The 13,873-nt window shown below is 46.1% G+C and overlaps 1 protein-coding gene across 1 annotated transcript; it reads left to right on the top strand.

The window, feature by feature from the left end:
- The first annotated feature begins 229 nt into the window (after positions 1–229).
- LOC120679522 (L-gulonolactone oxidase 5-like) lies at positions 230–8,335 on the top strand. The gene is made up of 4 exons (XM_039961130.1): positions 230–895; positions 3,821–3,828; positions 6,832–7,079; positions 7,174–8,335. Exons 1-4 carry the CDS (start codon positions 233–235, stop codon positions 8,013–8,015), a joined length of 1,761 nt encoding a protein of 586 aa, XP_039817064.1. The 5' UTR covers positions 230–232; the 3' UTR covers positions 8,016–8,335.
- The last annotated feature ends 5,538 nt before the right edge of the window (positions 8,336–13,873 follow it).

Below are 13,873 nucleotides of genomic sequence, written 5' to 3'. Positions count from 1 at the left end.
CACCGTTCAAGCGGTCGATCTCGTTCGTGAACCGCGTGGAATCCGACTGGCCAAACGGGTTACGAAAATGCTCCAAAGTTCCTGCCCACGATCCTTTATGTATGTATGTATGTATGTATGTATGTATGTATGTATGTATGTATGTATGTATGTATGTATGTATGTATGTATAGTTATATACAATACGTCTGCTTGTCTCCTGCCCTCACGAGTTAGCTGGATCATCGCTACAATGGAAGGACTGCAGATCCTTGTGCTCCTCGTCCTTACCCAGATAAGCCTCACCGGCTCCAGCCCTCCGCGTGATCCGGTAGCCTGCAGCGACGGCACCTCCAACTGCACCATCAGCAACGCATACGGCTCCTTCCCGGACCGCAGCATCTGCCACGCGGCCAGCGTCGCCTACCCGCGCAGCGAGCAGGAGCTCGTGGCGGCCGTGGCGGCCGCGGTGGCGGCCAAGCGTAAGGTGAAGGTCGCCACGAGGTCCTCTCACAGCTTCCCCAAGCTGGCCTGCCCGGGCGGCAGCGACGGAACCATCGTCAGCACGCGGTGGCTCAACCGGACCGTGCGGATCGACGCCGAGAAGCGGCTCATGACGGTAGAGAGCGGCATGCTCCTCAGGGACCTCATCTACGCAGCCGCCGGGGCAGGGCTCGCGCTGCCTCACTCGCCAATCTGGTACGGCCTCACCATCGGCGGCGTCCTGGGCACCGGCGCCCACGGCAGCTCGTTATGGGGCAAAGGTGGCGCCGTGCACGAGTACGTCGTGGGGCTGAGGATTGTGACGCCAGCACCGGCGAGCCAGGGCTTCGCCACGGTGAGAGAGCTCGGCACAGGCCACCCGGACCTCGACGCGGCCAAGGTATCGCTCGGAGTCCTCGGCGTCATCTCTCAGGTACGAATTGTATAGGTTCTTCAAGATCTCGTTTATTTGCTTTAGCTGATCAAAATAGGCCAACTATATATTGGAAAGCTTTCCTTTAATCGTCAAGCTGGTAAGATATTAACAAGGAAAAGGTCCATATTACTTCTCTCAAGTATCTTCAAAGTTCGTATGACTCACTAAACTATTTCTTAGTTCAATTTGCCCCTAAACTATGTCATTTGGTCCAATTTACCTATATAGAATTAATATTTTTTATTTATCCATGCACAAGCTAAATCTCGAGTTAAAATTTTGCAAGATGATAGCAGAGATCATAACACATTTTGTAAAAATACGTCAAGAATGTTTCATCATTATTTTGATAGAGCATCGTATGAAAAAATTATAACGTAATACAATATCTAACGTACACTGCAACCCTAAAAAATCTTGAATTAATGTTCTACTTGTACGTAGAGAAATAAAAAAAGATGAATGAATCGTATTAGCAGGTAAATTGAACCGAATGACATACACTAATACAAAACATAGATATTATAACACATTCTTATAACACATTTCATTAGTGTGTTACCAAGAAGAATCATGGGAACACAAGACTTTGTGTTACAGCAAACATGTAAGATATATCTCTTGTTCTATAAAATTGTGTTACAAACAACTAAAATAGTAACACAAAATTAATGTTACAACTAAAATGTTACAAAGTGGTAATATTTTGTAACACATACAAACAACATTAAAAACTAAAATGTTACAAAGTAACATATTATTTTTGTTTTTATTGAATGAAGACAATTTATTCATAAAATTTCATATCTTTGTGTCCAATGTTTTTCTTCAAAATTATTAATTATTGCGAAGAAATAATATTGATATTTGAATAAAATTATACAAATAAGAATTAAACCTATGATATGTTCTAGGCAATTGCTCTAATTATTCATATTTTCTATTAGCAGAGATTAACTTTTATATATTCTTTATACTTGATATTTTTATTTAAAGTTGATAAAAAATATGGTTCCAATTTTCAAAATAAAGAAAGTAACCATAAAAATATTTATTTATTCAGTGGCATCAATGTTAACACATAAGTTATGTTTATCAAAACTTTATTACTACGAGCAGCGCAAGCTTTACCGAAGGCACAATAGACATTACATTATGGGAAAAGGGTAAACATTCCTAAATTACTTCAAAAGTATAAACAATATGATATCATGGCTAAGTAACTATATTAATTCTTAACACAAAATAAATATTAACACATGTTGTTTATACAAAACAAACTCTTCATGCTCATTATGTTCAAGTGAAAGGCACTAATTCTATATCAGATGAAATATTTATGATGCAAGTATAAACTAGAGAGGAGTGCTGAACTCCACTGATAAAAATATCATGATCACTAAGATAACATATGCAACATGTAAGTTGATTTGTTGAAAAATAAGTGCCAATTTTTAAGTTTATAGTGAGATACAAGAAAATTAAAAAATTATACAACTTCTTGGATGAGAAAAATATTTATATCAAAATTTTAGGTCTCAGCAAGATCTACAATGTTGCAGTTCAAGATTATTTTATTAGAAGTCATTTAGGTTGTCCAAATATTCATCATCTATTTAGCAAATAATAATTAAAAGAAAAACCTATATTGTTTTTTGACAAGAAACACATTGTGGCGGGATGGTAAGAGAGGTAATGTGCAAAAAGAAAGTTGCAAGTTCGAATTCCATGTATGGCACGAGGATAAAAAATTTGTATCTTTTAATTGTGTACTATATAGAGTAGTAACACTTTTTTTTTGTTGTAAAGGAACACATGTATTGTGTTACAATAGATCAGGTAGTAACACTTTTTTGATGTAAAGGAACATATGTCTTGTGTTACTATATACTCCCTCCATCCAACTATCCAAGGCCCATTTGGAAATCTGAAAAATCCAGATATGCAAGGCCTATTCTGGTTTTTTCTCAGTAGTGATGCTTCGGGAATCGGAGCGGTAATAATTCATCGCATGCATGCCTCGGGAGTGAAAGCACATGCAGAGAGTAATTAAATCCGCAATAAATGCTAGTTGTTTTTTCCCAAGAAAAACTAATGACAAGAGTGCTTTCCTTGGTCTTTGAGCCAAGCAAAAATAGGTCTTGCATAGATGAATGGAGGGAGTATCAAATAGTAACACTTTTTTGGATGCAGAGGAAAACATATCTTGTGTTACAATAGATTATACAGTAGTAACATCAACAATAGAAACACTAACGAACATGTATTATTAGGATACGTAGTACCACATTTATTAAGCTATGGTAACACAAATTGATGTTACGAAAGGTATGCTTTCTAGTATTGATAGTTTTTTAGTACAATTGAACCAACAGATAGTTAAGGGGTTATCCAGATTATCGATGTTTTACCGGCCAGCCTACCTAGGAAAAGACTAATGTAATAGATTGTTCGTATGGGATCACCAAGATCAGGAATACGATGGTGCAAGCAATACGAGGGTTTAGACATGTTCGGGCCACGAGTTGCGTAATATACTACATCCAATGTGATGGTTTGTATTGCCTGCTGGGAGTAGAATACGTTGGAGGGGTCCCGTCCTGCCCTTATATAGGCTAGGGGAGCAGGGTTACATGTAACCCTAGGTCGGTGCGGCTCCTAGAGTCCCTTCCAAGTACTACTCGAGTGGTTTCTATCTGATCCGACTAGTAAAAGATTTATATACATACAAGACATGCCCTACCCTATATCTCGTACCGGACCGTGTCACTTTAGGTATCCCGTGGCTCCGGGTCTGACAAATCCCCAAGCTCTTCGTAGCCGAGTAGTTGCAGGTCTTCGAGTACTTCTGAAGTCATTGTCGACTAGTTCCTGGACTTTGCGTAGAATGTGACTTCCTAGTACTTAAAGAGCTATACTGAGGCTACGTGGTGCTCTTGCTCGAGTTGTCTTGAAATCTCCAGAGAAGATCTTCATATATGGGTTGTGACGAATAATCGCACTCTATATGGAGTAGCCCCCCCCGAGTTTTAGGTTGGGTCAACTTTGAATCTTGAACTCAGTCACCTTATCCTTCAAATATTTTTTGAAAAATAAATCCCTGATAGCCTTGTATCAAAATTCCCAAATTTAGGAAAAGGATCCGAAAGATCGTGGCATACTCAGATTTGTGCTAAATTTTGCAATGCCTCTTTATTCAGGACTGATCCCTGAAAAAAATGACTATATGATTCAGTACATTTATCTCTTATTGTTCAGGATTACATCAGTTCAATTAAGGGGTCGGTTCGGCTTCCACTATTTTACAAAATTATCCTCCCACTGAGTATTTAACTAGGCAGTGGGTTAGGGTTATCTCTTCACTTTACTGTTTCAGATTCCTGCTCCCGTTCGCCGCCCTTTCTAGATCTAGAATATCCTTTTCTTCTCCATCATTTCCTTCTTAAGGATTCCTCCTTTTGTCTGCTCCCAAATGACTGGCCTTGGCCTCGTGAGAGCGAGGCCATTTGATTTTCCCTATCGAGCTAGACAACAACATGATGTAGCAGTAGCACACTTTGCTGCACCGCTGGGTCTTGCAAGTTTCCCAATAGTTGCGCGGTGTGCATTATGTTGGCCACCGGGGTGTGAAAACCCTGTTCGGCTGCTTCCTGGAATTCGCATTACAGATTGCGTCGCGGAGGATGCTAACGCTGCTCCGCTTGCCTTCTGTGTTCTTGACACTCGGTGTTTCTTTGTCTCCAAACTGCACGCTGGGCTTCGTCTTCTTGGCATGCGTTGACTGAGAGTTCATCTTCCTCTATGTTTCCCGGTCGTTCATTAGGGAGAGGGCCATTGGCTCCTCCTCCTGATTGCACCTTGAAAACATGGCGATCTATTGATGTTGAGTTATCGGAACTGTACTCAACTAGCTCTGTGCCCTCAGGGGCTTCCTCATGGATCAGAGATTGTTGAATTCCCTCCTGGTAGGGAAGATCTGGTAGCTATGCGACCAACCGTGAATCGTACCCTAGTAGTTTGGGGGTTCCATACCCTCCAAGTATAGGTAATGGCCATTGGATGTTGAAGCGATTGTGAAGCCTAATTGTTGCCCCATTATTGTTACCGACTAGTTGCCAGGATACGCGTCGTGGATCAAGGCCTTCCCAAAGGTGGTGGTCTCATCTTGCTCCATGATGATCATGTCCTGCTGAAGCTGGCTCAGGATTAGAGATTGGTTTTCCGATTGGATTGGAAAGTTGAATCTTACCGAGATGATCAGCAAGATCATCGGGGTTACCTGAAGAGGGCAGAGGATTCATCCTGTGATCTTGAGAGTCGGCATGGCTGCCGAATCCTCCCTTACCATAGGTCATGCATATCCAAGATCCAAAAACAAAAATAGTACCATCGAGTTCACCACGGGGTCGTCAGAGATCAGCCCCATGGTAGGCGCTGGCTGTCGGTGTTTTACCGACGAGCCTACCTAGGGATACCCTAAGGTAGTAGATTGTTCGTAGGGGATCGCCCAGATCAAGAACACGATGCCGAAAGCAACACAGGGGTTTAGACAGGTTCGGGCCGCAACTTGCGTAATACCCTACGTCCTATGTGATAATTTGTATTGCCTACGGGGAGTAGAATACATTGGAGGGGTCCCTGCCTGCCCTTATATAGGTTGGGGTAGTTGGGTCACATGGAACCCTAGGTCGGTGCTGCGCCTAGAGTCCCTTCCAAGTACTACTCAGGTGGTTTCTATCCGATCCGACTAGTACAAGATTGATACGTGTAGTTACATGACTTATGCATAGAAGACATGCCCTACCCTATATCACGTACAGGATCGTGTCACGTCAGATATCTCGGGGCCCTTGTTCTAACATACTGCAAAAATGATTTGTAGTAACGTCTCAGTTTTTAAGAGCCAGTCAAAACGTAACCATCTCCTGCGAAAGGAGTGAGGGTACTGTAGCAGTTGACCCGCTACTAGAAATGATTTTTAGGGGTGAGTGACCCAATCACCCACCCTGAAAAAGAAAAATAATAAAACAGTAGCCCGGGATGGCAGCTCTTCCTTATCTTTAGAAGGACAGCAGCGGCACTTGCGCAGCCGCTCTCTCTCTCTCTCTTCCTTATCTCTTCGGTTGGTCCCCCATCTCTTCCTCTCTCCTCTCCACACCTCCCATGCTGTATTAACCTCCCCTCCCCTTGCTTGCCGCAACCACCTATCTTTCCTAGATTCCTTCCCGTGTAAAAAATATTTTACAATGGTGTGTTACCCGCCCTGTAAACAATATTTTTAGTAGTAAAAAGTAGGGTCGGGTGCAGAAACCTGCCCCTACAAATGGGTTTTTACCTGCACATACAAGCTCTTTTAGTAGTAGTGGGACTTTAGCCATGCTTGAGAGGAGTAATTTGGACTTATTTGTATTAATTAATCCACTATCTACCTCCATCCAACTATTCCTAGGTAATAATGCTAGCTAGGTTAGGATCACTGTATTTCCTCCAAACAGGTGCGGTGCCTCCATAAATAATCCATGGATCAAACAACTCCCTAGCTTGCATCAACCTGCTTTTAAATATTAAATTGTAATAACAAAATAATCTAAATCCGATCCAAAAAGTCTCGAAGACTTCGTTCGCTTATGGATCAATTGCCTCACAACCAGTAATATTGAGTTATTGATGGACAAAATTGGTAGGTATTTTTAGTTCAATATTTTTGCTGACACAGATGATCGAGTATAGATTTAGCTGTAGAATGGTAATTAAAGCTCAAAATTTCGTAGTAGGCCGTGTGGATGAATTCGAAATGTGCTGTGAAAAGGCTGCACACAGAGATAATTAGACAACTACGCAGCTCCTTCCAAAAAAAAAATGAAAAAAGCTACGCAGCTTCAGTCACCGAACACGTACTTGCTCTGTGTGTGCAGGTTACTCTTGCTCTGCAGGCAACTGCAGCTACTGTTCAAGCGGTCGGTCTCATACGTGAACCGCGTGGATTCCGACCTGGCGGAGCAAGTGGCCGCGTGGTGTTACCTCCACGAGTTCGCCGACATTCTGTGGCTGCCGCAGGACGGCAAGGTGGCCTACCGCCAGGACGACCGTGTCGACGCTTCGGCGCCGGGCAACGGCCTCAACGACATGGTCATCTTGCGGCCATACTCAGTTGCCGAACTCGTCGCCGAAAGGGTCCAAGGTAACTGCTCACGCGCACCGGCGTACCGCCCGCACCATGCAGTCGTGCACACACGTTTACTAACAGAGAGTTACTGCGTCGCATGCGTTTGCAGAGGAGCTCCTGGAGGCGAACGGCTCAGACGCCGCCCGGTGCTCGGCGGTGCAGACGGCGGTGGCGCAGATGGAGATGCAGGCCTACGGCCTGACCAACGACGGCGTCTCCTTCACGGGGTACCCAGTGGTAGGGTACCAGCACCGGATCCAAGCGTCCGGGACATGCCTCGACGGCACGGAGGACGACGTGCTCCAGTCCGTGTGCATCTGGGACCCTCGCATCCGGGGGCCCTTCTTCTACGACTCCAGCTTCAGCGTCCCGCTCTCCCGGGTAGCCGCGTTCGTCGCCGACGTGCAGAGGCTCCGGGACATCAACCCACAGGCATTCTGTGTGCTCGGAGCCGTGGGCGTGTGGATGCGCTACGTCAGGGCCTCCACCGCCTACCTCGGGAAGCCGGAGGACTGCATCGACATCGACCTCCTTTACTACCGGAGCTACACGAGCGGCACGCCACGGGCGCACGCCGACGTGATCGACGAGATGGAGCAGATGGGGCTGCTCAAGTACGGCGGCGTCCCGCACTGGGGCAAGAGCCGCAACTTCGCCTTCGACGGCGCCATCGCCAGGTTCCCCAGGGCCAGCGAGTTCCTCAAGGTGAAGGACAGGTACGATCCGGAGGGGATATTTTCGAGCGAGTGGAGCGATCAGGTGCTGGGCGTCAAAGGAAGCCCAAGCATAGTGGGGAAAGGCTGCGCCATTGAAGGGCTCTGTGTCTGCTCCGATGACTGGCACTGCGCGCCAGAGAAAGGCTACCTCTGCCGGCCGGGGAAGGTGTACACCGAAGCGAGGGTTTGCGCGTTCGTCGGCGACGAGCGCTCCAGCTTCGTTGACGTTCTCTGAAACGTCGTCCTAGCCAACGCTGCTTTCTTCTAGTGATTCTTTGCATGCAGGGAGAATGACCTGCATATGTTGAGTCTTTAATTTGGCTGTCTAGTAGAAGATGGTTTAGGCCAGTCTTAGTGGGAGTGTCATCGACACAGTTACCAAGACTGGAAACTTGAGAACTGTGCCGGTGGATTGTTATGGTGATGACACTCCTCTTACATTTTAGACACTCATTCCTCCTCTCTCCTCATACTATGGTACATGTTAGCAAATTTAATGTCTGTGATACTCCTATAATACTCTCACTGAGATTGGCCTTATGGTCTGAACCTGTATGTATTTGGGCAGGATCGGAGCGATGCTCCCTGCTGATGAACCTAATGTTCTGTAGGACATTGTGGATGTTCTACTCCACCACGCCTTGCACCGCTGCTGCACACCTCCTTGCCGTTGCGCTGACGCCTTGCCTCCCACGGCGCCTCCGCGAGGAGCAGCTGCCCGGCGTTGCTTGCATGGGCCACCTCCTATTCTTCGGCGTCGGCGTCTCCGCAACCTGAAGCCGCCTAACGAGCTCATCGGTCGACATGTTGTCGAGATCGCCGAGCATCTAGAGCCCAATGGCCACCTGCATCAGCCTCCTCCGAACCACGCGTAGGACCTTCTTCACCACGCGACTGTCCGGCAGAACCTCACCAAGCTCAAGCAGGCTGGCGACGAGCCCATTGATGCGCATGATGAGGTCGCCGACGCTCTCCCAGTCGCGGAACGCCAAGTTCTCGAACTGCTTGGTGAGGCGCTGGAGGCTTGCGGTCTTCATGCGGTCATCGCCCGACCACAACTTCTTCACCACGTCCCACGCCTCCTTCACGTTCTACTTTGCGGCGAGCTTGGACTTCATCTACGGTGGCACGCCACGGAGGATGACGGCCAGCGCCCGTCGATCCTTGCCGTATTCGGCGCTGCCCATCACCACAACATCCCAGTGCTCCGTGCCCTCCAGGTGAACCTGTATCTCGAGCACCCACTCTTGATAATTTACCTTCGTCAACTTCGGAACCACCCCCGTGAAGGCGGCGACGCGCTCCACCACGACAGCACGCGCCGAGCTGCTACCATCATCCTTCGGGGAGTCGCCGATCTTCATCTCCGGCTCTGAATACCAAATGTTGGCCTTGCCCTCAATCAAAAGCTCTCGCTCACGAACACAAGACGCAAGGGAAGCACATCACAGAGGATTGCTGGCGACGAACGCCGCGGAGCCGGAACGCTCCTGTATTATGGCTTTCTATTGATGCAAATGGACTCGGCAAGGATTACAGAGGAGCACTGGGGCACAAGTAGACAGTGGAGCTCGCGTCCACGTCCGGTTCTCGCGCCAGGATCCAAGAGCCCCGCTTAGCACGTCGCGGTGAGCTGCATGCATGACCCGCATGCCAGGGTCTGCTCTGCTTGGATCGGCGCCAATCATGCACACCACTCCTAACCTCCTACGACTCGATCAACACGGCAGCCTGGGCGCAACAAACTTGCACACGTACTGAACGAGGACTCCAACTATCTAGACAACACCCACGTACACGACCTGAACTTGTGTTCGTGCAACACAGACACGCGCGCACACAGGCGCCCAACGCGATGCACGCGCACAGCCAACACAGTGGCGCGTTTATTCTTAACAGTGGAACCGGTTGGTCCGGTTGCAATAAAGCATGCCGACAGGGAACATCATCCCTGTAACTCCAAACAAAGTCTGCATTGTAGTATAGCATTCTTTTTTGGAGCTGCATCCCCGTATAGCTGCCAACGAACGCAATGGAGACAAATAATTTGACAATCAATAAGTGCAAACGCATGTCGATGCCAAGGTTTTAATGCATTTAAGTGTGTTTGATTTTTGAAAGGTTGCATCTTTCTACCCCTACCCCTATTTAGTCCGTTGTTTGTAGATTATCCTGGGATCTTACACTCGGGAAACACAGATATTTGTCGAGTGCTTGAACCTTTGCCGAGTGTCACTACTGCAGCAACGGTTTTCAGGGGCAGGTAAAACAACATTTGTAGGGGCTGGCGGAGCAACCGTAGCTGTCTCTCCCAACTAGTAATCATGCTTTCCAGGGGCGGGTAAACGGTCCGCCCCTGTAAAAACATTTTCAGGAGTGGGTCAAGGGACCAACCGCCCCTGGAAACAGATTTTCAGGGGTGGATCATGCCACGAGCCGCCCCTAAAAATGGATTTTCCAGGGGCAGTTGATGATTTAAGCAGGCCCTGGAAATGTTGTTACATGAGCGGTTCGTGGCATAACCCGCCCCTGAAAATTATTTTCCCATCCAAACATTTTCAAATCTATTTCCTGCTGTATTAAATTATTTAAATTTCTGTTTCCCGCCAATTTACACCAAATCTGTTTTCCGCTTTCATTTAAATTTTTGTTTCCCGCCAACTTTCACCTATCAAGCTAGTGCGCGATTCTATTAAGTTTTTTCAAATCTGTTTCCTGCTTTATTTAAATTTCTATTTCCCGCCAATTTTCACCTATCAAGCTAGTGCGCTATTGAGGATTTTGTGATCGATGATGAATATATTTCTTAAATATAACTAATTACAAATTCAATATAAAATCATATAAAAGTATCATTATAGTGCATCATTAGAGTACAGACATCATGACATCATTTACGTTGAGTAACACTACTATTGTCGGCCCGATGTTTCTGATTGTCTCACTGACCGAGGCTTGCATATTTTGGGTCGGTTTGATAATTCAAGCTCAGGGTGAACAAATTCTCCATCTATATGGACCACTTCATGCAAAATGAAGCGACATAAATCGTCGACTATAAGAAGAAGTTGTTGCTCATGGAGTGGATCTTTATGGGTTGGCCGTTGATACTGCAAATATAAAATCCATGTAAAAATTAAGCCAAGTGTTAGACGCAAACACTTACAATATGCAGTTATGCATCTATCCTAGCAAAAGTAGATGCTCACCCGTTCGGGATCTTTTATGTATCTCCCGAGCTCCCTCATGTGCTCGCACATGTAGTAGCTACAGTACACGGAACCTGCAGGTTGCTTGTGGCATGGAAAGTTTGTGCGCATCACCATTTTATTTTTCCTATGGGGAGTGTGAATTCCTCCTTTGTAAATGTAGTGCTTGTAAGCCCTGTTTTATGAAAAATAAAAGAAATAAGAAGTTATTTATGTCTGCAAAATTTAGCATGATGTCCAAGTAGAGGATAACGATTTTGCTAACATGTTGAGGATGGTTACGAATTCAGCGTGTCTGCTCTTCGCAAAACCAGCGGAGTCCAAAACAAGCATAAATCCACGCTTTGGCTGTATCATAAATGCAATCCAATGATTTCTGCAAAAATATCATATATGATTTCTTAGTCAGTTATTCGAAGGAAGTGCATATTATACCAAATGATTGAGACTACACTTACTGAAAGTTGTATGGTGCCCATATGATATCCCTGTCCTGCCACCGTTGCATCTAAAGTGATATGTAGGTACCAACTGTCCTAATGATTTTTTGTGGGCCTCATTTCGCACATCAAGTATTTCCTTGCGCGTTTTACCATTTTTAAAATCATCGTGGTCGTCATTCCACAACATTGGTCCGTAATGGCACTTCTCACAAATAGCTACCGGGTCAAGGAACGCGATCTTGTTTTTTAAAGCATCCTCTTATCATCGTAGCATCCTTTAGAAAGAAATATCACAACTAATTAGATATGTGTGCATATATAAGTATAGACCATTGCATATAAGATATTAATTTGGATGCGACACTTATATGCAGCAGAGTCTGACCATTTCTATGCTTAGTTCTTGGAGGCGGAACATCTCTTGGATGTCATGAAAATCGAACATGATATCAGTGACACCTTCAGTTTGTGATCCAAAAATATTGGGAGGGTACCGAGCCCAAATGCTTCTGAGGTCAAGTCTACATGCCCTCATGAACCAATTGTGCATCCTCTTCATAAAACCTGGAACCCCTTCCATCAAAGAGCGGGTTAGAAAATCTTTACCATACTCAAATTTTATCAGACAATCGGGTAAATCTGCTATGTCATCGACCCCGATTTTTCGACGGAACTCGTGGTCAGTGCGGGGCACGGAAATGCCCGGTCGTTTGGTGGCACTAGAATCTCCTTTGACTTGTCCTTTGCCTTATCCTTTGACCTCTCCTTGGTGTTTGCTGCGTGCCATTTATTTACAATATCTGAGTCCTCCTTCTGGTATGACCGTATCACTTGTGGTACATACAACTGCCCAAGTTGTTGTTGTGGTTGTGGCTGAGCCGGTGCCGTGTGCGCTCATGGTGGTGATGATACTTTAGCTGGTGGTGGTGAAGCTTGAGCTGCTGGTGATGATGCTAGAGCGGGTGGTGGCGATGGTGGAGCCGGTGGTGGCGATGCTGGAGCCGGTGGTGGCGATGCTTGAGCCGGTGGTGGCGATACTGGAGCACGTGGCAATGTTGATGGAGCTCGTGGCGATGCTGGAGCTCGTGGTGACGGGGCCGGTAGATAATCTGGAGCTGGTAGAGTCTGATGTGCTAGCCCTTCTGGTGAAACAAGCAGTATGATATCTCGATTGTGCCACAGAAAGGTGATGCCAATGCACTGTCAAAGTGTGGTCCTCCCATCTGAAGTAGGGATGTCTATCTCATTGTCCTCATAGCTTATTTTCAGGAGCTCCTGTACTCGCACGCATGCATATAGGGGCGGGATTGGTTTCCCGTCAAATAAACTCGCAATAGGATCCATGTGGGACTTGGCAACTTCTTTCGTCTTTCCAGCTCTGCCTATTGGATAGAGCAGCATGCACGGAGTAGTACTTGTTATACAATCTATCTGATATGGTTGTGATGTGGTTGAGGTAACACTGCTCCGAACATAGGCCGTATTCGCTTGGGCTAATACCGGAGGGGGCATCGTCACCATCTGGCCGGACTACTGCCGCCCCAATTGCAACTGATTCATCCATATTTGCCCAGACTGTTGCTCTGCTATTTGCGCTAACATTTACTTAAACTTTCATCCACTGCTTTCTCGGCCGCTTGTATCATCCCTTCTTTGTAGCGATCATGCCTCTTGTAGGTAGACCGGTCCTCCTGGAATCCTTTCCTAAAGGTCAACTTTGAGGACACGCCTCTGACGCGGCCTCAGTGCTCTTTGGTAACAAGGGTTGTGCTAAGCACATCTTTGTCCGTCTTCACTTTGAACTTTCCTTGATTCTAAAGCTCGGTAAATTTGTACATTTTTAAAGCGACGGCTTCAGTCGGGTTTGTCAAAATGTGGCTTGCCTTCCACTATCTTAGACTTCCTTACTTCAAGCCAGAACCAGCCACACTCAGTTAGGCCTGCAGAAGGGCCAGGTTGCCCAGCGGCTATTGCAGCCTCTCTTTCACGCCACCATTGATCGGCCTTCCTTTGGTATCCACCCGGACCAAGATGGACTTTATGTACATTGCTCATTGCTAGATCAGAATTTTTCTTGCTTAGCGCTAGAGATTTTTCAGTGCTCTTTTTCCGAACAAACTCTTCCCATTGTGCTGGTGTGATTTTCCCATAATCCGCAAATGGTGTTCGGCCCTTTTTCACATACTTAGTATTTAGTTCACTCTTCCACCGGCGTAAACTCTCACCCAACATCTTCTTAGAATAATGCCTGACCCTATCTTGAGTTCCTCTTGGCAAAATAATGGTTTTGCTCAACAGCTACCACATCGCCTCCTTCCTTCCCTCAGGAACTATTGGCCAATTGGGGATCGTTGGATCCAAAACCATCTTTGTTCTATTATAGAACCGATTGCATTCCGAAACTTTGCGCACACCTCAGGATGCTCTATGGGCTCGCCTGC

This window comes from Panicum virgatum, chromosome 6N (genome assembly GCF_016808335.1).
Source record: "Panicum virgatum strain AP13 chromosome 6N, P.virgatum_v5, whole genome shotgun sequence".
Classification (NCBI taxonomy): Eukaryota; Viridiplantae; Streptophyta; class Magnoliopsida; order Poales; family Poaceae; genus Panicum; species Panicum virgatum.
The sequence above is the reverse complement of the archived record's forward strand: the minus strand, read 5'-3'. Positions and strand labels throughout refer to the sequence as shown.

Coding starts and splice junctions, on each gene's coding strand:
- LOC120679522 (XM_039961130.1), top strand. CDS start 233: ATGGAAGGACTGCAGATCCTTGTGCTCCTCGTCCTTACCCAGATAAGC. Junction 7,080..7,173: donor CGTCGCCGAAAGGGTCCAAG/GTAACTGCTCAC, acceptor ATGCGTTTGCAG/AGGAGCTCCTGGAGGCGAAC.